General features: G+C 43.6%; 1 protein-coding gene across 1 annotated transcript in view; it reads left to right on the plus strand.

Annotated features, from left to right (window-relative positions):
- The window catches only part of LOC131944006 (serine/threonine-protein kinase mTOR), an 88,180-nt gene that overhangs the window by 32,282 nt on the left and 30,217 nt on the right, over positions 1–25,681 (plus strand). The window contains exons 18-34 of the mRNA XM_059304442.1: positions 541–624; positions 5,662–5,754; positions 7,021–7,155; positions 8,914–9,049; positions 9,178–9,419; positions 9,918–10,004; positions 11,476–11,643; positions 12,060–12,172; positions 13,412–13,667; positions 14,865–15,017; positions 16,294–16,436; positions 17,225–17,387; positions 19,397–19,530; positions 19,794–19,872; positions 20,640–20,779; positions 22,370–22,470; positions 25,012–25,127. Coding sequence (XP_059160425.1) covers positions 541–624; positions 5,662–5,754; positions 7,021–7,155; positions 8,914–9,049; positions 9,178–9,419; positions 9,918–10,004; positions 11,476–11,643; positions 12,060–12,172; positions 13,412–13,667; positions 14,865–15,017; positions 16,294–16,436; positions 17,225–17,387; positions 19,397–19,530; positions 19,794–19,872; positions 20,640–20,779; positions 22,370–22,470; positions 25,012–25,127 — 2,343 coding nt within the window. The remainder of the gene's footprint in view (positions 1–540; positions 625–5,661; positions 5,755–7,020; positions 7,156–8,913; positions 9,050–9,177; positions 9,420–9,917; positions 10,005–11,475; positions 11,644–12,059; positions 12,173–13,411; positions 13,668–14,864; positions 15,018–16,293; positions 16,437–17,224; positions 17,388–19,396; positions 19,531–19,793; positions 19,873–20,639; positions 20,780–22,369; positions 22,471–25,011; positions 25,128–25,681) is intronic.

The following is a 25,681-nucleotide window of genomic DNA, read 5'->3' on the forward strand; positions in this document are numbered from 1 at the left end:
GTCTCATCTGGTGTAGACATGTGTTTACTTGTCTCATCTGGTGTAGACATGTGTTTAATTGTCTCATCTGGTGTAGACATGTGTTTAATTGTCTCATCTGATGTAGACATGTGTTTAATTAATTGTCTCATCTGATGTAGACATGTGTTTAATTGATTGTCTCATCTGATGTAGACATGTGTTTAATTAATTGTCTCATCTGGTGTAGACATGTGTTTAATTGTCTCATCTGATGTAGACATGTGTTTAATTGATTGTCTCATCTGATGTATACATGTGTTTAATTGATTGTCTCATCTGGTGTAGACATGTGTTTAACTAATTGTCTCATCTGATGTAGACATGTGTTTAATTGTCTCATCTGATGTAGACATGTGTTTAATTAATTGTCTCATCTGATGTAGACATGTGTTTAATTAATTGTCTCATCTGATGTAGACATGTGTTTAATTAATTGTCTCATCTGATGTAGACATGTGTTTAATTAATTGTCTCATCTGATGTAGACATGTGTTTAATTGATTGTCTCATCTGATGTAGACTTTGATCCCAAAACTGAAAGAGACAGATCAAAATCCAGCTGTCACAATCAGCGTTTTACAGGCCATTGGGGAACAGGCACAGGTTAAGTACCTGTCTGTTTTGTATGACAGCTGTCTTGTCCATTATGTCTTGTATGACTAATGTGTGTACCTGCCATCCCCTGTACAAATGTGTACCTGCCATCACCTGTACAAATGTGTGTACATGCCATCACCTGTACAAATGTGTACATGCCATCACCTGTAAACATGTGTGTACCTGCCATCACCTGTACAAATGTGTACCTGCCATCACCTGTACAAATGTGTGTACCTGCCATCACCTGTACAAATGTGTACATGCCATCACCTGTACAAATGTGTACGTGGCATCACCTGTACTAATGTGTGTACATGCCATCACCTGTACAAATGTGTGTACCTGCCATCACCTGTACAAATGTGTGTACCTGCCATCACCTGTACAAATGTGTGTACCTGCCATCACCTGTACACATGTGTGTACATGCCATCACCTGTACACATGTGTGTACATGCCATCACCTGTACAAATGTGTGTACATGCCATCACCTGTACAATGTGTACATGCCATCACCTGTACAATGTGTACCTGCCATCACCTGTACAAATGTGTACCTGCCATCACCTGTACAAATGTGTGTACCTGCCATCCCCTGTACAAATGTGTACATGCCATCACCTGTACAATGTGTACATGCCATCACCTGTACAAGTGTGTACATGCCATCACCTGTACAAATGTGTGTACCTGCCATCACCTGTACAAATGTGTACATGCTATCACCTGTACAAATGTGTACCTGTCATCACCTGTACAAATGTGTACCTGCCATCACCTGTACAAATGTGTGTACATGCCATCACCTGTACAAATGTGTACATGCCATCACCTGTAAACATGTGTGTACCTGCCATCACCTGTACAAGTGTGTACATGCCATCACCTGTACAAATGTGTACCTGCCATCACCTGTACAAATGTGTACCTGCCATCACCTGTACAAATGTGTGTACCTGCCATCACCTGTACAAATGTGTACCTGCCATCACCTGTACAAATGTGTGTACATGCCATCACCTGTACAAATGTGTACATGCCATCACCTGTAAACATGTGTGTACCTGCCATCCCCTGTACAAATGTGTACATGCTATCACCTGTACAAATGTGTACCTGCCATCACCTGTACAAATGTGTACATGCCATCACCTGTACAAATGTGTGTACATGCCATCACCTGTACAAATGTGTACCTGCCATCACCTGTACAAATGTGTACATGCCATCACCTGTACAAATGTACATGCCATCACCTGTACAATGTGTACCTGCCATCACCTGTACAAATGTACATGCCATCACCTGTACAATGTGTACATGCTATCACCTGTACAAATGTGTACCTGCCATCACCTGTACAAATGTGTGTACCTGCCATCACCTGTACAAATGTGTACATGCCATCACCTGTACAATGTGTACATGCCATCACCTGTACAAATGTGTGTACCTGCCATCACCTGTACAAATGTGTACATGCTATCACCTGTACAAATGTGTACCTGCCATCACCTGTACAAATGTGTACCTGCCATCACCTGTACAATGTGTACATGCCATCACCTGTACAAATGTGTGTACCTGCCATCACCTGTACAATGTGTACATGCTATCACCTGTACAAATGTGTGTACCTGCCATCACCTGTACAAATGTGTGTACCTGCCATCACCTGTACAAATGTGTACATGCCATCACCTGTACAATGTGTACATGCCATCACCTGTACAAATGTGTGTACCTGCCATCACCTGTACACATGTGTGTACCTGCCATCACCTGTACAAATGTGTACATGCCATCACCTGTACAAATGTGTGTACATGCCATCACCTGTACAAATGTGTACCTGCCATCACCTGTACACATGTGTGTACCTGCCATCACCTGTACAAATGTGTACCTGTCATCACCTGTACAAATGTGTGTACATGCCATCACCTGTACAAATGTGTACATGCCATCACCTGTACAAATGTGTGTACCTGCCATCCCCTGTACAAATGTGTACCTGCCATCACCTGTACAAATGTGTACCTGTCATCACCTGTACAAATGTGTGTACATGCCATCACCTGTACAAATGTATGTACCTGCCATCCCCTGTACAAATGTGTACCTGCCATCACCTGTACAAATGTGTACATGCTATCACCTGTACAAATGTGTACCTGCCATCACCTGTACAAATGTGTACATGCCATCACCTGTACAAATGTGTACCTGCCATCACCTGTACAAATGTGTACCTGCCATCACCTGTACAATGTGTACATGCCATCACCTGTACAAATGTGTGTACCTGCCATCCCCTGTACAAATGTGTACCTGCCATCACCTGTACAAATGTGTACCTGCCATCACCTGTACAAATGTGTACCTGCCATCACCTGTACAAATGTGTACATGCTATCACCTGTACAAATGTGTACCTGTCATCACCTGTACAAATCTGTGTACATGCCATCACCTGTACAATGTGTACATGCCATCACCTGTACAAATGTGTACCTGTCATCACCTGTACAAATCTGTGTACATGCCATCACCTGTACAAATGTGTGTACATGCCATCACCTGTACAAATGTGTGTACCTGCCATCACCTGTACAAATGTGTGTACCTGCCATCACCTGTACACATGTGTGTACATGCCATCACCTGTACAATGTGTACATGCCATCACCTGTACAAATGTACATGCCATCACCTGTACAAATGTACCTGCCATCACCTGTACATGTGTACATGCCATCACCTGTACAAATGTACATGCCATCACCTGTACAATGTGTACATGCCATCACCTGTACAAATGTACATGCCATCACCTGTACAATGTGTACATGCTATCACCTGTACAAATGTGTATCTGCCATCACCTGTACAAATGTGTGTACCTGCCATCACCTGTACAAATGTGTGTACATGCCATCACCTGTACAAGTGTGTGTACCTGCCATCCCCTGTACAAATGTGTACCTGCCATCACCTGTACAAATGTGTGTACCTGCCATCCCCTGTACAAATGTGTACCTGCCATCACCTGTACAAATGTGTGTACCTGCCATCACCTGTACAAATGTGTGTACATGCCATCACCTGTACAAGTGTGTGTACCTGCCATCACCTGTACAAATGTGTGTACCTGCCATCACCTGTACAAGTGTGTGTACATGCCATCACCTGTACAAGTGTGTGTACCTGCCATCACCTGTACAAATGTGTGTACCTGCCATCACCTGTACAAATGTGTGTACCTGCCATCACCTGTACAAATGTGTACCTGCCATCACCTGTACAAATGTGTACCTGCCATCACCTGTACAAATGTGTACCTGCCATCACCTGTACAAATGTGTACCTGCCATCACCTGTACAAATGTGTGTACCTGCCATCACCTGTACAAATGTGTGTACCTGCCATCACCTGTACAAATGTGTGTACATGCCATCACCTGTACAAGTGTGTGTACCTGCCATCACCTGTACAAATGTGTGTACCTGCCATCACCTGTACACATGTGTACATGCCATCACCTGTACAAATGTACATGCCATCACCTGTACAATGTGTACATGCCATCACCTGTACAAATGTGTACCTGCCATCACCTGTACAATGTGTACCTGCCATCACCTGTACAAATGTGTACATGCTATCACCTGTACAAATGTGTGTACCTGCCATCACCTGTACAAATGTGTACCTGCCATCACCTGTACAATGTGTACATGCCATCACCTGTACAAATGTGTGTACCTGCCATCACCTGTACAAATGTGTACATGCCATCACCTGTACAAATGTGTACCTGCCATCCCCTGTACAAATGTGTACCTGCCATCACCTGTACAAATGTGTGTACCTGCCATCCCCTGTACAAATGTGTACCTGCCATCACCTGTACAAATGTGTGTACCTGCCATCACCTGTACAAATGTGTGTACATGCCATCACCTGTACAAATGTGTGTACCTGCCATCACCTGTACAAATGTGTGTACATGCCATCACCTGTACAAGTGTGTGTACATGCCATCACCTGTACAAGTGTGTGTACATGCCATCACCTGTACAAATGTGTGTACATGCCATCACCTGTACAAATGTGTACCTGCCATCACCTGTACAAGTGTGTGTACATGCCATCACCTGTACAAATGTGTACCTGCCATCACCTGTACAAATGTGTACCTGCCATCACCTGTACAAATGTGTACCTGCCATCACCTGTACAAATGTGTACCTGCCATCACCTGTACAAATGTGTGTACCTGCCATCACCTGTACAAATGTGTGTACCTGCCATCACCTGTACAAGTGTGTACATGCCATCACCTGTACAAATGTGTGTACCTGCCATCACCTGTACAAATGTGTGTACCTGCCATCACCTGTACACATGTGTACATGCCATCACCTGTACAAATGTACATGCCATCACCTGTACAATGTGTACATGCCATCACCTGTACAAATGTGTACCTGCCATCACCTGTACAATGTGTACCTGCCATCACCTGTACAAATGTGTGTACATGCCATCACCTGTACAAATGTGTGTACCTGCCATCACCTGTACAAATGTGTACATGCCATCACCTGTACAAATGTGTGTACCTGCCATCACCTGTACAAATGTGTACATGCCATCACCTGTACAAATGTGTGTACCTGCCATCACCTGTACTAATGTGTACATGCTATCACCTGTACAAATGTGTACCTGCCATCACCTGTACAAATGTACATGCCATCACCTGTACAAATGTGTGTACCTGCCATCACCTGTACAAATGTGTACATGCCATCACCTGTACAAATGTACATGCCATCACCTGTACAATGTGTACATGCCATCACCTGTACAAATGTACATGCCATCACCTGTACAAATGTGTACATGCCATCACCTGTACAAATGTACATGCCATCACCTGTACAATGTGTACATGCCATCACCTGTACAAATGTACATGCCATCACCTGTACACATGTGTACATGAGTATAGATTTGTGTACATGTCCACCAGGTGAGTGGGCCAGACATCAGCCAGTGGATGGACCAGTTGCTGCCCATTATACTAGACATGCTTCAGGACTCATCCTCCCTGCAGAAGAGAGAGGTAAGTCTTTCCTCTCCCTAGAGAGGTCAGTCTTTCCCCTCCCTAGAGAGGTCTTTCCCCTCCCTAGAGAGGTCAGTCTTTCCCCTCCCTAGAGAGGTCAGTCTTTCCCCTCCCTAGAGAGGTCTTTCCCCTCCCTAGAGAGGTCTTTCCCCTCCCTAGAGAGGTCTTTCCCCTCCCCAGAGAGGTCTTTCCCCTCCCTAGAGAGGTCTTTCCCCTCCCTAGAGAGCTTTCCCCTCCCTAGAGTCTTTCCCCTCCCTAGAGAGGTAAGTCTTTCCCCTCCCTAGAGAGGTCTTTCCCCTCCCTAGAGAGGTCTTTCCCCTCCCTAGAGAGGTCTTCCCCCTCCCTAAAGAAGTCTTTCCCCTCCCTAAAGAGGTCTTTCCCCTCCCTAGAGAGGTAAGTCTTTCCCCTCCCTAAAGAGGTCTTTCCTCTCCCTAGAGAGGTCTTTCCCCTCCATAGAGAGGTCTTTCCCCTCCCTAGAGAGGTCTTTCCCCTCCCTAGAGAGGTCTTTCCCCTCCCTAGAGAGGTCTTTCCCCTCCCTAGAGAGGTAAGTCTTTCCCCTCCCTAGAGAGGTCTTTCCCCTCCCTAGAGAGGTCTTTCCCCTCCCTAGAGAGGTCAGTCTTTCCCCTCCCTAGAGAGGTCTTTCCCCTCCCTAGAAAGGTCTTTCCCCTCCCTAGAGAGGTCTTTCCCCTCCCTAGAGAGGTCAGTCTTTCCCCTCCCTAGAGAGGTCAGTCTTTCCCCTCCCTAGAGAGGTTAGTCTTCCCCTCCCTAGAGAGGTTAGTCTTCCCCTCCCTAGAGAGGTTAGTCTTCCCCTCCCTAGAGAGGTAAATCTTTCCCCTCTCTAAAGAGGTCTTTCCCCTCCCTAAAGAAGTCTTTCCCCTCCCTAGAGAGGTTAGTCTTTCCCCTCCCTAGAGAGGTTAGTCTTCCCCTCCCTAGAGAGGTAAATCTTTCCCCTCCCTAAAGAGGTCTTTCCCCTCCCTAAAGAAGTCTTTCCCCTCCCTAGAGAGGTCAGTCTTTCCCCTCCCTAGAGAGGTCAGTCTTTCCCCTCCCTAGAGAGGTCAGTCTTTCCCCTCCCTAGAGAGGTCTTTCCCCTCCCTAGAGAGGTCTTTCCCCTCCCTAGAGAGGTCAGTCTTTCCCCTCCCTAGAGAGGTCTTTCCCCTCCCTAGAGAGGTCTTTCCCCTCCCTAGAGAGGTAAGTCTTTCCCCTCCCTAGAGAGGTCAGTCTTCCCCCCCTAGAGAGCTAACACCAGCCATTGTCTGTCATCCCCAGGTGGCCCTGTGGACGCTGGGCCAACTTGTGGAGAGCACGGGGTCAGTGGTAGAGCCCTACAGCAAGTATCCCAACCTGCTGGACGTGCTGCTCAACTTCCTCAAGACAGAACAGTCCATCAGCATCAGGCGGGAGGTGGGTCAACTGGCTAGCCTTTACATTTGATGACATTGTCCAGCCTGTACATTTGATGACATTGTCCAGCCTTTACATTTGATGACATTGTCCAGACTGTAGATGACATTGTCCAGCCTGTACATTTGATGACATTGTCCAGCCTGTACATTTGATGACATTGTCCAGTGTAAATGACCAGTGCAGTGTAAATTTGACCACATTGACCAGTGTAAATTTGACCACATTGACCAGCATGTAAATTTGACCACATTGACCTTTGTAAATTTGACCATATTGACGAGCATGTAAATTTGACCACATTAACCTTTGTAAATTTGACCATATTGACTAGCATGTAAATTTGACCACATTGACCAGTGTAAATTTGACCACATTGACCAGTGTAAATTTGACCACATTGACCAGTGTAAATTTGATCACATTGACCAGCTTGTAAATTTGACCACATTGACCTTTGTAAATTTGATCACATTGACCAGCATGTAAATTTGACCACATTGACCAGTGCAAAGTTGACCACATTGACCAGTGCAAAGTTGACCACATTGACCAGTGCAAAGTTGACCACATTGACCAGTGTAAATTTGACCACATTGACCAGTGTAAATTTGACTACATTGACCAGTGTAAATTTGACCACATTGACCATTGTAAATATGACCTTATTGACCAGCCTGTAAATTGGACAACATTGACCAGCCTGTAAAGTGGACCACATTGACCAGCCTGTAAATTGGACCACATTGACCAGTGTAAATTTGACCACATTGACCAGCATGTACATTTGACCACATTGACCAGTGTAAATTTGACCACATTGACCAGTTCAAATTTGACCACATTGACCAGTGTAAATTTGACCACATTGACCAGTATAAATTTGACCACATTGACCAGTGTAAATTTGACCACATTGACCAGTGTAAATTTGACTACATTGACCAGTGTAAATTTGACCACATTGACCATTGTAAATATGACCTTATTGACCAGCCTGTAAATTGGACAACATTGACCAGCCTGTAAAGTGGACCACATTGACCAGCCTGTAAATTGGACCACATTGACCAGTGTAAATTTGACCACATTGACCAGCATGTACATTTGACCACATTGACCAGTGTAAATTTGACCACATTGACCAGTTCAAATTTGACCACATTGACCAGTGTAAATTTGACCACATTGACCAGTGTAAATTTGACCACATTGACCAGTGTACATTTGACCACATTGACCAGTGTAAATTTGACCACATTGACCAGTGCAAATTTGACCACATTGACCAGTGTAAATTTGACCACATTGACCAGTGTAAATTTGACCACATTGACCAGTGTAAATTTGACCACATTGACCAGTGTAAATTTGACCACATTGACCAGTGTAAATTCGACCACATTGACCAGTGTAAATTTGACCACATTGACCAGTGTAAATTCGACCACATTGACCAGTGTAAATTTGACCACATTGACCAGTGTAAATTTGACCACATTGACCATTGTAAATTTGACCACATTGACCAGTGTAAATTTGACCACATTGACCAGTGTAAATTTGACCACATTGACCAGTGTAAATCTGACCACATTGACCAGCATGTACATTTGACCACATTGACGAGCATATAAATTTGAAAATTTGACCACATTGACCAGTGCAAATTTGACCACATTGACCAGTGTAAATTTGACCACATTGACCAGTGTAAATTTGACCACATTCATTCAAAGTTATGTTTTTGTTGTTCAGGTGATCCGAGTCCTCGGGTTGCTGGGTGCCCTTGACCCTCACAAACACCGCATGAACCTTGGGGTCATCAAGGACACTGAGGCAGGGGTCAGCAAGTCTGACCACAAGTTTGGAGCGCAAGATGCAGCCTCTGGAGGTCAGAGGTCATTGTGTGTCACATGCTAACATTGTCTAATTGTGTCTGTGTTCACTAAGAAATACAAGGTGCATAGAACAATGTAGTGACATAGACATGTTATGATGTACTCTACTTCCCCTGCCCAGATGTGAACACAAGTGAGCTGATGAGCACGTGTGTGACTCTGGAGGAGTTCTACCCAGCCGTGGCCATCAACCTGCTGATGCGGATCATCCGTGACCCGTCCCTGTCCCAGCACCACAACATGGTGGTGCAGGCCATCACCATCATCTTCAAGTCCCTCAACATCAAGTGTGTGCCCTACATCCAGACGGTCATCCCCGCCTACCTGACCGTCTTCAGGACAGCTGACCCCAGCTTCAGGGAGGTAACTCTTTCAACTGCTTCTTGACATTGGCTCTAGGTCTAGGGTCATGACATCTAGTTGTAGGGTCATGACATTGGCTCTAGGTCTAGGGTCATGACATCTAGTTCTAGGGTCATGACATCTAGTTCTAGGGTCATGGCATCTAGGTCTAGGGTCATGACATCTAGGTCTAGGGTCATGACATCTAGTTCTAGGGTCATGAATCTAGTTCTAGGGTCATGACATCTAGTTCTAGGGTCATGACATCTAGTTCTAGGGTCATGACACTGGCTCTAGGTCTAGGGTCATGACATCTAGTTCTAGGGTCATGACATCTAGTTCTAGGGTCATGACATCTAGTTCTAGGGTCATGACATCTAGTTCTAGGGTCATGACATTGGCTCAAGTTCTAGGGTCATGACATCTAGTTCTTGGGTAATAAGATTGGGTAAAGTTTTATGCCAATTAGGTTCTGTCATTTGTTCTCTGCTAATGAGCTTTGACCATCTATTCCTCCAGTTCCTGTTCCAACAGTTGGGTGTCATCATCGCCATTGTCAAACAGCACATCAAAAATTATTTGGAGGACATCTTCAACCTAATCAAGGTGGGTTTGTCAACCTAATCAAGGTGGGTTTGTCAACCACTTAAAGGTGGGTTTGTCAACCACTTGAAGGTGGGTTTGTCAACCACTTAAAGGTGGGTTTGTCAACCACTTAAAGGTGGGTTTGTCAACCACTTGAAGGTGGGTTTGTCAACCTAATCAAGGTGGGTTTGTCAACCACTTGAAGGTGGGTTTGTCAACCACTTGAAGGTGGGTTTGTCAACCAGTTGAAGGTGGGTTTGTCAACCTAATGAAGGTGGGTTTGTCAACCACTTGAAGGTGGGTTTGTCAACCACTTGAAGGTGGGTTTGTCAACCTAATCAAGGTGGGTTTGTCAACCACTTGAAGGTGGGTTTGTCAACCACTTGAAGGTGGGTTTGTCAACCAGTTGAAGGTGGGTTTGTCAACCTAATGAAGGTGGGTTTGTCAACCACTTGAAGGTGGGTTTGTCAACCAGTTGAAGGTGGGTTTGTCAACCACTTGAAGGTGGGTTTGTCAACCAGTTGAAGGTGGGTTTGTCAACCACTTGAAGGTGGGTTTGTCAACCAGTTGAAGGTGGGTTTGTCAACCACTTGAAGGTGGGTTTGTCAACCAGTTGAAGGTGGGTTTGTCAACCACTTGAAGGTGGGTTTGTCAACCAGTTGAAGGTGGGTTTGTCAACCTAATGAAGGTGGGTTTGTCAACCACTTGAAGGTGGGTTTGTCAACCACTTGAAGGTGGGTTTGTCAACCACTTGAAGGTGGGTTTGTCAACCAGTTGAAGGTGGGTTTGTCAACCACATGTGTTTGTCAGAAAATTGTTGATCTATTTCTGATCAACTTCAACACAACATCAGGATTTGAAAGAGATTAAAGATGACTCCATAGTTGTTTATTCATTCTAAATAATCCAATAAAGCACTGCATCCATTTGGATTGTAAGAATAATACTTGCTTTAATCTGATGGATAAAACTTATCAAGGCCTACAAATTTTTCCTTAAAAAAATCTTACACTGCTTCAACAATGGTGTTATTTCTTTTGGTGCTATTTTTGTGTGTACCATTCTTAGAAACGAAAGAAATAATGAAACGTAAATTGTTTTAAAACATCATCAGCTACTTGTTTCATGCAATTGAACTTACAATTGTAACTTTGACTTTGATCCATCCAGAGCTAGCTGGCACACAACTAGCCTTGGACAGCTCAGGCCATTAGTAAATCTGTCTAAACTCAGATTGTTCCTAAATTAAATTATTCAATGATCATGGATTTCTCCAAATTAATTTGACTAATAATGATATAATTTTTACTTTACTATTCACTCCAACTGAAAAAAATATGGAAGTGAATATCCTTCAAGTTCATCTCAACACAAGTGTCCACTGATTGGTGTAGACAGTTATCCAATGGATAACAGGGTCATCTAGCTACATTTAAAAAGTTATCACAATGTTGCGCACAAGTTGTTTGATCAGATATTTTCTTGTCCTCAGGAGTATTGGACCAACTCGACCTCGATGCAGAGCGCCATCATCATGTTGATTGAGCAGATTGTCAACGCCCTGGGGACAGAGTTCCGCATGTATCTGCCACAGATCATTCCACAGATCCTGCGTGTCTTCATGCAGGACAACAGTGAGAATAAGATTGTCACTGCCAAGGTACTTTTTTATTTACACAATAGTTGTGGCAATTAATGGGTTCACTGCTCACAATAGTTGTGGCAATTAATGGGTTCACTGCCCACAATAGTTGTGTCAATTAATGGGTTCCCTGCTCACAATAGTTGTGGCAATTAATGGGTTCACTGCCCACAATAGTTGTGTCAATTAATGGGTTCCCTGCTCACAATAGTTGTGGCAATTAATGGGTTCACTGCCCACAATAGTTGTGTCAATTAATGGGTTCCCTGCTCACAATAGTTGTGGCAATTAATGGGTTCACTGCCCACAATAGTTGTGGCAATTAATGGGTTCACTGCCCACAATAGTTGTGTCAATTAATGGGTTCACTGCTCACAATAGTTGTTTCACCATAGATAAAAGCCGTCTAAAAAAAAATTGTTTGTTTATCCCAGCTGTTGAAAGCTCTGGAACTTTTTGACGGAAATTTGGACGACTACTTGCACCTGTTGCTGCCACCTGTTGTTAAGCTCTTTGATAATCCAGATAATCCTATTCATGTCAGGAGGTTAGTTTTCTTATTTGTAGAACATGTCTACTTTTGTAGAACATGTCTACTTTTGTAGAACATGTCTACTTTTGTAGAACATGTCTACTTTTGTAGAACATGTCTACTTTTGTAGAACATGTCTACTTTTGTTTAACATTTGAAGAACAGGACTATTTTTTGAGTGGCACCACTGACTGATGAGTGGCGCCTCACCTGTCAGGTGAACCAATGTCTGTCAGGTGAACCAATGTCTGTCTGTCAGGTGAACCAATGTCTGTCTGTCAGGTGAACCAATGTCTTTCTGTCAGGTGAACCAATGTCGGTCAGTCAGGTGAATCAATGTCTGTCAGTCAGGTGAATCAATGTCTGTCTGTCAGGTGAACCAATGTCTGTCTGTCAGGTGAACCAATGTCTGTCTGTCAGGTGAACCAATGTCTGTCTGTCAGGTGAACCAATGTCTGTCTGTCAGGTGAACCAATGTCTGTCAGGTGAACCAATGTCTGTCTGTCAGGTGAACCAATGTCTGTCAGGTGAACCAATGTCTGTCTGTCAGGTGAACCAATGTCTGTCTGTCAGGTGAACCAATGTCTGTCTGTCAGGTGAACCAATGTCTGTCAGGTGAACCAATGTCTGTCTGTTAGGTGAATCAATGTCTGTCTGTCAGGTAAACCAATGTCTGTCTGTCAGGTGAACCAATGTCTGTCTGTCAGGTGAACCAATGTCTGTCTGTCAGGTGAACCAATGTCTGTCAGGTGAACCAATGTCTGTCAGGTGAACCAATGTCTGTCAGGTGAACCAATGTCTGTCAGGTGAACCAATGTCTGTCAGGTGAACCAATGTCTGTCTGTCAGGTGAACCAATGTCTGTCTGTCAGGTGAACCTATGTCTGTCAGGTGAACCAATATCTGTCAGGTGAACCAATGTCTGTCAGGTAAACCAATGTCTGTCAGGTGAACCAAAGTCTGTCAGGTGAACCAAAGTCTGTCTGTCAGGTGACCCAATGTCTGTCAGGTAAACCATTTAGGTCTCATCTGATCCACCACCCCCACCCATGACCTACTTTGATCTCCCATTATCCATCAATGATATATTTGATCTCCCATTATCTGCCAATGATATATTTGATCTCCCATTATCTGCCAATGATATATTTGATCTCCCATTATCTGTCAATGATATATTTGATCTCCCATTATCCATCCATGATCTACTTTGATCTCCTATTATCCGTCAATGATATATTTGATCTCTCCACAGGAGTGCCCTGGAGACCATAGATCGTCTTACTGATTCCTTGGACCTCTCAGATTATGCATCTCGTATTATTCACCCTTTGGTGCGGACCATGGATACGACACCTGCACTCCACGGAGTGTGTATGGACACCCTGTGCACCATGGTGATACAGCTAAGTTACAAGTTTACCATCTTTATACCCATGGTGGCCAAAGTGATGAATCGTCAGAAGATACAGCACCAGCGTTTCCATGTCCTGATGACCAGGATACTAAAGGTAGTCAACACAGGGACAGGCAGGTAGTAGGGACAGGCAGGTAGTCAACAGGGACAGGCAGGTAGTAAGGACAGGCAGGTAGTCAACACAGGGACAGGCAGGTAGTAGGGACAGGCAGGTAGTAGGGACAGGCAGGTAGTAGGGACAGGCAGGTAGTCAACACAGGGACAGGCAGGTAGTCAACACAGGGACAGGCAGGTAGTAGGGACAGGCAGGTAGTCAACACAGGGACAGGCAGGTAGTAGGGACAGGCAGGTAGTCAACACAGGGACAGGCAGGTAGTCAACACAGGGACAGGCAGGTAGTCAACACAGGCAGGTAGTAGGGACAGGCAGGTAGTCAACACAGGGACAGGCAGGTAGTAGGGATAGGCAGGTAGTCAACAAAGGCAGGTAGTAGGGACAGGCAGGTAGTCAACACAGGGACAGGCAGTTAGTAGAGACAGGCAGGTAGTCAACACAGGCAGGTAATAGGGACAGGCAGGTAGTCAACACAGGCAGGTAGTAGGGACAGGCAGGTAGTCAACACAGGGACAGGCAGGTAGTCAACACAGGGACAGGCAGGTAGTCAACACAGGGACAGGCAGGTAGTCAACACAGGCAGGTACTCAACACAGGGACAGGCAGGTAGTCAACACAGGGACAGGCAGGTAGTCAACACAGGGACAGGCAGTTAGTCAACAGGGACAGGCAGGTAGTCAACACAGGGACAGGCAGGTAGTCAACACAGGGACAGGCAGGTAGTCAACACAGGCAGGTAGTAGGGACAGGCAGGTAGTAGGGACAGGCAGGTAGTCAACACAGGCAGGTAGTAGGGACAGTCAGGTAGTCAACAGAGGGACAGGCAGGTAGTCAACACATGGACAGGCAGGTAGTCAACACAGACAGGCAGGTAGTCAACACAGGGACAGGCAGGTAGTCCACACAGACAGGCAGGTAGTCAACACAGGGACAGGCAGGTAGTCCACACAGACAGGCAGGTAGTCAACACAGGGACAGGCAGGTAGTCAACACAGACAGGCAGGTATTCAACAGCCAGGTAGGTTGAAGGATCTGGCTAACTAGAGTGGTTCACCAATTCTATTGGTGTAAAAAGAATGAGAGCTCAATCTTGTTCCACCAATAGTTAAGTGTCAAACTTGAAAGCAACTGCACCTGCTCACTGATTGGACTAATTAAGTGTTTGCATGCTCATCAGGGTACCACAATCGCAGATGAAGAAGATGACCCAATCCTGATGAAGAAGGAACGCCAGGATCAGCTGAAGAAGAAAGGAAAGGACAGGTCTGACAACGCCCCAGACACCACTGCCATTAAAAAACTCAGTGTTAACTTTGAGACCATGAAGCGAGTAAGTTTATTTTGGTCACATCTCAGTGGGTCAGTTTATTTTGGTCACATCTCAGTGGGTCAGTTTATTTTGGTCACATCTAAGTGGGTCAGTTTATTTTGGTCACATCTCAGTGGGTCAGTTTATTTTGGTCACATCTCAACCTCTTTAGTTGTATAAAGATGGGGTTGACTACTGTGTCATCCATAAATTACATCACACTCCTGAGAGAGGAGAAGTGTCAGATAATGTAGCGTCACACTTTTGCATTTAAAAAATAATGTTGGAAAATGAACATTAGGCGTAATTATGAGTTTTTGGAAACTTGTTTTTATAAATGAATTCAAATACTCTGTGTTGACAGAGCTCAGTCAAAATTTGAGAAAGATAATGGTATGAGACTTCTTTAATCAGGATAAAATATAGATAAAACATGTCGTGTGTCTAAAGTAGACTGGATGTTTTGTTTGTTAGGCTCTAGAGACAGGACGTCTAAAGTAGACTGGATGTTTTCTTTGTTAGTCTCTAGAGACAGGATGTCTAAAGTAGACTGGATGTTTTGTTTGTTAGGCTCTAGAGACAGGACGTCATGTGTCTAAAGTAGACTGGATGTTTTGTTTGTTAGGCACTAGAGACAGGACGTCTAAAGTAGACTGGATGTTTTGTTTGTTAGGCTCTAGAGACAGGACGTCTAAAGTAGACTGGATGTTTTCTTTGTTAGTCTCTAGAGACAGGATGTCTAAAGTAGACTGGATGTTTTGTTTGTTAGGCTCTAGAGACAGGACGTCTAAAGTAGACTGGATGTTTTGTTTGTTAGGCACTAGAGACAGGACGTCTAAAGAAGACTGGATGTTTTGTTTGTTAGGCTCTAGAGACAGGACGTCTAAAGTAGACTGGATGTTTTGTTTGTTAGGCACTAGAGACAGGACGTCTAAAGTAGACTGGATGTTTTGTTTGTTAGGCTCTAGAGACAGGACGTCTAAAGTAGACTGGATGTTTTGTTTGTTAGGCTCTAGAGACAGGACGTCTAAAGTAGACTGGATGTTTTGTTTGTTAGGCTCTAGAGACAGGACGTCTAAAGTAGACTGGATGTTTTGTTTGTTAGGCACTAGAGACAGGACGTCTAAAGAAGACTGGATGTTTTGTTTGTTAGGCTCTAGAGACAGGACGTCTAAAGTAGACTGGATGTTTTGTTTGTTAGGCACTAGAGACAGGACGTCTAAAGTAGACTGGATGTTTTGTTTGTTAGGCTCTAGAGACAGGATGTCTAAAGTAGACTGGATGTTTTGTTTGTTAGGCTCTAGAGACAGGACGTCGTGTGTCTAAAGAAGACTGGATGGAATGGCTGAGGAAGCTGAGCATTGAGCTGCTGAAGGAGTCTCCCTCCCCTGCCCTCAGATCCTGCCTGGCCCTGGCACAGACGTACAACCCACTTGCCAGGTTTGATGTCCAGACATTTTACTTTTTTTGTCAACTTTAGAAACTGCTCCAGTTGATGCTGCCAAATAATTCTTGAGATCAAAACATTTCCAAAATTTAATTTCAAAGTTGAAGTTTACAAAATTTATTTTTGTTAATTTAGAAGGATAATTTCTAACCCAGAGATTTTGTACTAGTTTTTACATGACTGCAATTTGGATCTGACCCCAAGTTTTTTCTGACCCCAAATTTGATCTGACCCCAAGTTTGATCTGACCCCAAATTTGTTCTGACCCCAAATTTGATCTGACCCCAAATTTGTTCTGACCCCAAATTTGTTCTGACCCCAAATTTGATCTGACCCCAAATTTGTTCTGACCCCAAGTTTGATCTGACCCCAAATTTGTTCTGACCCCAAATTTGATCTGACCCCAAATTTGTTCTGACCCCAAATTTGTTCTGACCCCAAATTTGATCTGACCCCAAATTTGATCTGACCCCAAATTTGTTCTGACCCCAAATTTGATCTGACCCCAAATTTGTTCTGACCCCAAATTTGATCTGACCCCAAATTTGTTCTGACCCCAAATTTGATCTGACCCCAAATTTGTTCTGACCCCAAATTTGTTCTGACCCCAAATTTGTTCTGACCCCAAATTTGATCTGACCCCAAATTTGATCTGACCCCAAATTTGTTCTGACCCCAAATTTGTTCTGACCCCAAATTTGTTCTGACCCCAAGTTTGATCTGACCCCAAATTTGTTCTGACCCCAAATTCGTTCTGACCCCAAATTTGTTGTGACCCCAGGGATCTGTTTAACTCAGCTTTTCTGGCTTGCTGGACTGAGCTGACAGAGATCCAGCAAGACGAGGTCATTGCCAGTCTGGAGAAAACTTTGACCTCGCAAGAAATTCCTGAGATCATGCAGACTCTTCTCAATCTTGCTGAGTTCATGGAGCATTGTGACAAGGTCTGACATCTGAATGTCATGTCGTTATCTGGGACGTCTTAATGTGATATGATGGGTGGATGTCTTAATGTCATGTGATGTGATGGGTGGATGTCTTAATGTCATGTGATGGGTGGATGTCTTAATGTCATGTGATGTGATGGGTGGATGTCTTAATGTCTTGTGATGGGTGGATGTCTTAATGTCATGTGATGTGATGGGTGGATGTCTTAATGTCATGTGATGGGTGGATGTCTTAATGTCATGTGATGGGTGGGTGTCTTAATGTCATGTCATGTGATGGGTGGATGTCTTAATGTCATGTCATGTGATGGGTGGATGTCTTAATGTCATGTCATGTGATGGGTGGATGTCTTAATGTCATGTCATGTGATGGGTGGATGTCTTAATGTCATGTCATGTGATGGGTGGATGTCTTAATGTCATGTGATGGGTGGATGTCTTAATGTCATGTGATGGGTGGATGTCTTAATGTCATGTCATGTGATGGGTGGATGTCTTAATGTCATGTCATGTGATGGGTGGATGTCTTAATGTCATGTCATGTGATGGGTGGATGTCTTAATGTCATGTGATGGGTGGATGTCTTAATGTCATGTGATGGGTGGATGTCTTAATGTCATGTGATGGGTGGATGTCTTAATGTCATGTGATGGGTGGATGTCTTAATGTCATGTGATGGGTGGATGTCTTAATGTCATGTGATGGGTGGATGTCTTAATGTCATGTGATGTGATGGGTGGATGTCTTAATGTGATGTGATGGGTGGATGTCTTAATGTCATGTGATGGGTGGATGTCTTAATGTCATGTGATGGGTGGATGTCTTAATGTCATGTGATGGGTGGATGTCTTAATGTCATGTGATGGGTGGATGTCTTAATGTCATGTCATGTGATGGGTGGATGTCTTAATGTCATGTGATGGGTGGATGTCTTAATGTCATGTCATGTGATGGGTGGATGTCTTAATGTCATGTGATGGGTGGATGTCTTAATGTCATGTGATGGGTGGATGTCTTAATGTGATATGATGGGTGGATGTCTTAATGTCATGTCATGTGATGGGTGGATGTCTTAATGTCATGTGATGGGTGGATGTCTTAATGTCATGTGATGGGTGAATGTCTTAATGTCATGTGATGGGTGGATGTCTTAATGTCATGTGATGGGTGGTTGTCTTAATGTCATGTGATGGGTGGATGTCTTAATGTCATGTGATGGGTGGATGTCTTAATGTCATGTGATGGGTGGATGTCTTAATGTCATGTCATGTGATGGGTGGATGTCTTAATGTCATGTGATGGGTGGATGTCTTAATGTCATGTGATGGGTGGATGTCTTAATGTCATGTCATGTGATGGGTGGATGTCTTAATGTCATGTGATGGGTGAATGTCTTAATGTCATGTGATGGGTGGATGTCTTAATGTCATGTCATGTGATGGGTGGATGTCTTAATGTCATGTCATGTGATGGGTGGACGTCTTAATGTCATGTCATGTGATGGGTGGATGTCTTAATGTCATGTCAAGTGATGGGTGGATGTCTTAATGTCATGTCATGTGATGGGTGGATGTCTTAATGTCATGTGATGGGTGAATGTCTTAATGTCATGTGATGGGTGGATGTCTTAATGTCATGTCATGTGATGGGTGGATGTCTTAATGTCATGTCATGTGATGGGTGGATGTCTTAATGTCATGTCATGTGATGGGTGGATGTCTTAATGTCATGTCATGTGATGGGTGGATGTCTTAATGTCATGTGATGGGTGGATGTCTTAATGTCATGTGATGGGTGGATGTCTTAATGTCATGTCATGTGATGGGTGGATGTCTTAATGTCATGTGATGGGTGGATGTCTTAATGTCATGTCATGTGATGGGTGGATGTCTTAATGTCATGTCATGTGATGGGTGGATGTCTTAATGTCATGTGATGGGTGGATGTCTTAATGTCATGTCATGTGATGGTTGTCTTAATGTCCTTTCTGCCCACCATCTGCCCAGGGTCCATTGCCCCTAGATGGCCACCTGTTGGGAGAGAGAGCCATGAAGTGTAGGGCATATGCCAAGGCACTTCATTACAAGGAGGATGAGTTCCACAAGGGGCCCAACACACAAATTCTGGAGAACCTAATCAGGTAAGTAGGCTATTAATAGCCACATCCTAACACACGATTCTTGCTTAACATATGGAATAATTTGTTCAATTGCGGTTGTTGTTGTATTTGTGTAAGTTGTATTTGTGTCAGTTGTATTTGTGTAAGCTGTATTTGTGTAAGTTGTATTTGTGTAAGCTGTATTTGTGTAAGTTGTATTTGTGTAAGTTGTATTTGTGTAAGCTGTATTTGTGTAAGCTGTATTTGTGTAAGCTGTATTTGTGTAAGCTGTATTTGTGTTCCAGCATCAACAACAAGCTCCAGCAGAGAGAAGCAGCTAAAGGAGTTTTGTTGTACGCCATGAAACACAACCACGCCAACCTGGTAGGTGACCATAGGTGTGGGTGGGTGGGAGTGGTGACCCTAGGTGTGGGTGGGTGGGAGTGGGGGTGTCGACCCTAGGTGTGTGTGGGGGGTTGGGGTGGATGACCATAGGTATGGGGCAAGAGAGAGAGAAAAAGAGGACACTAATGGGCAATATGGATGGGGGGGGGGGGGGGAGGTGGACATTTGTCCAGACATGCCTACCGTTCTGCCAAAATCTGAACCGTCCCGCTTTTTCACCTAAAAAAGTAATTTGTTCCGCCATTCCGAAATGGACTCAGTTTGTTCCGACTTTTTTGAAAAAAATAATTAATAAAGAAAGGTAATAAAGTAAATTGAAAAAAGTGTCAGGAAAAGCGATTATCTCCCTTTGGCACACGTTTCTGTTTCCTAGTTTACTTACAATATTTACAAGTATCATCTAATACTAGATCTAGAAGGGGGTCTCAGGTTACTGGTTAACTTTTTAAAAAAATGTAAGCTGACATTAAGCAGTATTTAAATGTTGCCTAGAGACTAGATATATATGACTAGAAGCCTACTCGTGTCATTAGACTAATTTTTAATTAAATATTTTTATTTTTGACTAACTAAAGTAGCGTCTGCGCGTATGTTCCTCTTTTTAGCTTCAAATTCCTCTTTTTAGGCATGACTGATCCTACTTTTGGCTGACAGGGGTAGGCATGTTTGTTTGTCTAGATGTTGGAGAAGGGAGATGGCCGTTTGTCTAGATGTGTATGTAAAGCCATGTCCATTGTTTGCTCCAGAAAGTACAGGAGAGCTGGTACGAGAAGCTGCATGAGTGGGAGAAAGCCTACCAGGCCTACAACAGGAAACAGGAGCAGAACAAAGATGATGACAACCTGACTCTGGCCAGGATGAGGTGTCTGGAGGCCACGGGAGACTGGTACACACTTCACACACTTTGTACACCAGATGTGTACCTGGTACACACTTTGTACACCAGATGTGTACCTGGTACACACTTTGTACACCAGATGTGTACCTGGTACACACTTCACACACTTTGTACACCAGATGTGTACCTGGTACACACTTCACACACTTTGTACACCAGATGTGTACCTGGTACACACTTTGTACACCAGATGTGTACCTGGTACACATTTCACACATTTTGTACACCAGATGTGTACCTGGTACACACTTTGTACACCAGATGTGTACCTGGTACACACTTTGTACACCAGATGTGTACCTGGTACACATTTCACACATTTTGTACACCAGATGTGTACCTGGTACACACTTTGTACACCAGATGTGTACCTGGTACACACTTTGTACACCAGATGTGTACCTGGTACACACTTCACACACTTTGTACGCCAGATATGTACCTGGTACACACTTCACACACTTTGTACACCAGATGTGTACCTGGTACACACTTCACACACTTTGTACACCAGATGTGTACCTGGTACACACTTTGTACACCAGATGTGTACCTGGTACACACTTCACACACTTTGTACGCCAGATATGTACCTGGTACACACTTCACACACTTTGTACACCAGATGTGTTCCTGGTACACACTTTGTACACCAGATGTGTACCTGGTACACACTTTGTACACCAGATGTGTACCTGGTACACACTTCACACACTTTGTACACCAGATGTGTACCTGGTACACACTTCACACACTTTGTACACCAGATGTGTACCTGGTACACACTTTGTGCACCAGATGTGTTCCTGGTACACACTTCACACACTTTGTACACCAGATGTGTACCTGGTACACACTTTGTGCACCAGATGTGTTCCTGGTACACACTTCACACACTTTGTACACCAGATGTGTACCTGGTACACACTTTGTACACCAGATGTGTACCTGGTACACACTTCACACACTTTGTACACCAGATGTGTACCTGGTACACACTTCACACACTTTGTACACCAGATGTGTACCTGGTACACACTTTGTACACCAGATGTGTACCTGGTACACACTTCACACACTTTGTACGCCAGATATGTACCTGGTACACACTTCACACACTTTGTACACCAGATGTGTACCTGGTACACACTTTGTACACCAGATGTGTACCTGGTACACACTTTGTACACCAGATGTGTACCTGGTACACACTTCACACACTTTGTACACCAGATGTGTACCTGGTACACACTTCACACACTTTGTACACCAGATGTGTACCTGGTACACACTTTGTGCACCAGATGTGTTCCTGGTACACACTTCACACACTTTGTACACCAGATGTGTACCTGGTACACACTTTGTGCACCAGATGTGTTCCTGGTACACACTTCACACACTTTGTACACCAGATGTGTACCTGGTACACACTTCACACACTAGGCAGGATAAAGATTTGGTCTAAAGAAATGTGTTTTTATAGCATGACACTAGGCAGAATAAAGATTTGGTCTAAAGAAATGTGTTTTTATAGCATGACACTAGGCAAAGATTTGGTGTGTGTTCCACTTTCAGGCAGAGCCTGCACCAGATAGCGTTAGAGAGATGGCCGGTGGTATCTGATGAGATCAGGACTGGGATGGCCAGACTGGCCGCAGTTGCTGCCTGGGGACTTGGTCAGTTCTTGCATTAATCCACTCAACACTTGCATTAATCCACTCGACACTTGCATTAATCCACTCAACACTTGCATTAATCCACTCAACACTTGCATTAATCCACTCAACACTTGCGTTAATCCACTCGACACTTGCATTAATCCACTCAACACTTGCATTAATCCACTCAACACTTGCATTAATCCACTCAACACTTGCATTAATCCACTCAACACTTGCATTAATCCACTCAACACTTGCATTAATCCACTCAACACTTGCATTAATCCACTCAACACTTGCATTAATCCACTCAACACTTGCATTAATCCACTCAACACTTGCATTAATCCACTCAACACTTGCATTAATCCACTCAACACTTGCATTAATCCACTCAACACTTGCATTAATCCACTCAACACTTGCATTAATCCACTCAACACTTGCATTAATCCACTCAACACTTGCATTAATCCACTCAACACTTGCATTAATCCACTCGACACTTGCATTAATCCACTCGACACTTGCATTAATCCACTCAACACTTGCATTAATCCACTCAACACTTACGTTAATCCACTCAACACTTGCGTTAATCCACTCAACACTTGCATTAATCCACTCAACACTTGCATTAATCCACTCAACACTTGCATTAATCCACTCAACACTTACATTAATCCACTCAACACTTGCATTAATCCACTCAACACTTGCATTAATCCACTCAACACTTGCATTAATCCACTCGACACTTGCATTAATCCACTCGACACTTGCATTAATCCACTCAACACTTGCATTAATCCACTCAACACTTGCATTAATCCACTCAACACTTGCATTAATCCACTCAACACTTGCATTAATCCACTCGACACTTGCATTAATCCACTCAACACTTGCATTAATCCACTCAACACTTGCATTAATCCACTCAACACTTGCATTAATCCACTCAACACTTGCATTAATCCACTCAACACTTGCATTAATCCACTCAACACTTGCATTAATCCACTCGACACTTGCATTAATCCACTTGACACTTGCATTCATCCACTCAACACTTGCATTAATCCACTCAACACTTGCATTAATCCACTCAACACTTGCATTAATCCACTCGACACTTGCATTAATCCACTCGACACTTGCATTAATCCACTCGACACTTGCATTAATCCACTCGACACTTGCATTAATCCACTCAACACTTGCATTCATCCACTCAACACTTGCATTAATCCACTCGACACTTGCATTCATCCACTCAACACTTGCATTAATCCACTCAACACTTGCATTAATCCACTCAACACTTGCATTAATCCACTCAACACTTATGTTAATCCACTCAACACTTGCGTTAATCCACTCAACACTTGCATTAATCCACTCAACACTTGCATTAATCCACTCAACACTTGCATTAATCCACTCAACACTTACATTAATCCACTCAACACTTACGTTAATCCACTCAACACTTGCATTAATCCACTCGACACTTGCATTCATCCACTCAACACTTGCATTAATCCACTCAACACTTGCATTAATCCACTCAACACTTGCATTAATCCACTCAACACTTGCATTAATCCACTCGACACTTGCATTAATCCACTCAACACTTGCATTAATCCACTCAACACTTGCATTAATCCACTCAACACTTGCATTAATCCACTCAACACTTGCATTAATCCACTCAACACTTGCATTAATCCACTCAACACTTGCATTAATCCACTCGACACTTGCATTAATCCACTTGACACTTGCATTCATCCACTCAACACTTGCATTAATCCACTCAACACTTGCATTAATCCACTCGACACTTGCATTAATCCACTCGACACTTGCATTAATCCACTCGACACTTGCATTAATCCACTCGACACTTGCATTAATCCACTCGACACTTGCATTAATCCACTCAACACTTGCATTCATCCACTCAACACTTGGATTCATCCACTCAACACTTGCATTAATCCACTCAACACTTGCATTAATCCACTCAACACTTGCATTAATCCACTCAACACTTGCATTAATCCACTTAACACTTGCATTAATCCACTCAACACTTGCATTAATCCACTCAACACTTGCATTAATCCACTCAACCCTTGCATTAATCCACTCAACACTTGCATTAATCCACTCAACACTTGCATTAATCCACTCAACACTTGCATTAATCCACTCAACACTTGCATTAATCCACTCAACACTTGCGTTAATCCACTCAACAGCTGGGGATTTTCACTGTATAAAAAATGTTAGACAGTACGGGATGTTTGATCAATGTAAATAAAAAATGTTGTGGGTGTTCCGACGTTATTGTGTGTGTCCCTAAATTATTGTGTGTCCCCAAATTATTGTGTGTTCCCAAATTATTGTGTGTCCCCACATCATTGTGTGTGCCCCACATTATTGTGTCCCCCCCACATTATTGTGTCCCCCCACATTATTGTGTCCCCCCACATTATTGTGTATCCCCCCACATTATTGTGTGTTTCTCCCCATGATGTGCTGTAGGGCAGTGGGACAGTGTGGAGCAGTACATGTGTTTGATCCCCCGCACTAGTCACGACGCAGCTTTCTTCAGGGCTGTCTACGCCCTACATTGTGAAAACTACCAAATAGCACAGCAGGCAAGTATGCTCTTAGGGATTTTAGAATTTAAAAGTGTATCTAATATTTTGCCATCCAACTTACCCCTAACCCACAATTTATCTCCCATAACTCACTATTTATCTCCCCTAACCCACCAGTTACCTTCCTTAACATACCATTTATTTTCCCAAACCCATCATTTATCTCCCTTTACCCATTTACCTCCCCTAAACATTATTTACCTCTTCTAACACACCATTTATTCCCCCTAACCCACCATTTTTGTGATTTACCTCTACTTACCCATTATATACCTCCTTTAACCCACCATTTATTACCCCATACCCATTCTTTATCTCCCCCTACCCCATTATTTATCTCCCCCTACCCCATCCCATTATTTATCTCCCCTACCCCATTATTACCACTCCTAACCATTCTTTATCTCCCCTAACCCATTCTTATCTCCCCTAACCCATTATTTATCTCCCCTAACCCATTATTTATCTCCCCTAACCCATTCTTTATCTCCCCTAACCCATTCTTATCTCCCCTAACCCTATTATCTCCCCTAACCCATTATTTATCTCCC

Source organism: Physella acuta, unplaced genomic scaffold (assembly GCF_028476545.2).
Source record: "Physella acuta isolate Inbredline_101_S28 unplaced genomic scaffold, ASM2847654v3 ptg000476l, whole genome shotgun sequence".
In the NCBI taxonomy this organism is placed as follows: Eukaryota; Metazoa; Mollusca; class Gastropoda; family Physidae; genus Physella; species Physella acuta.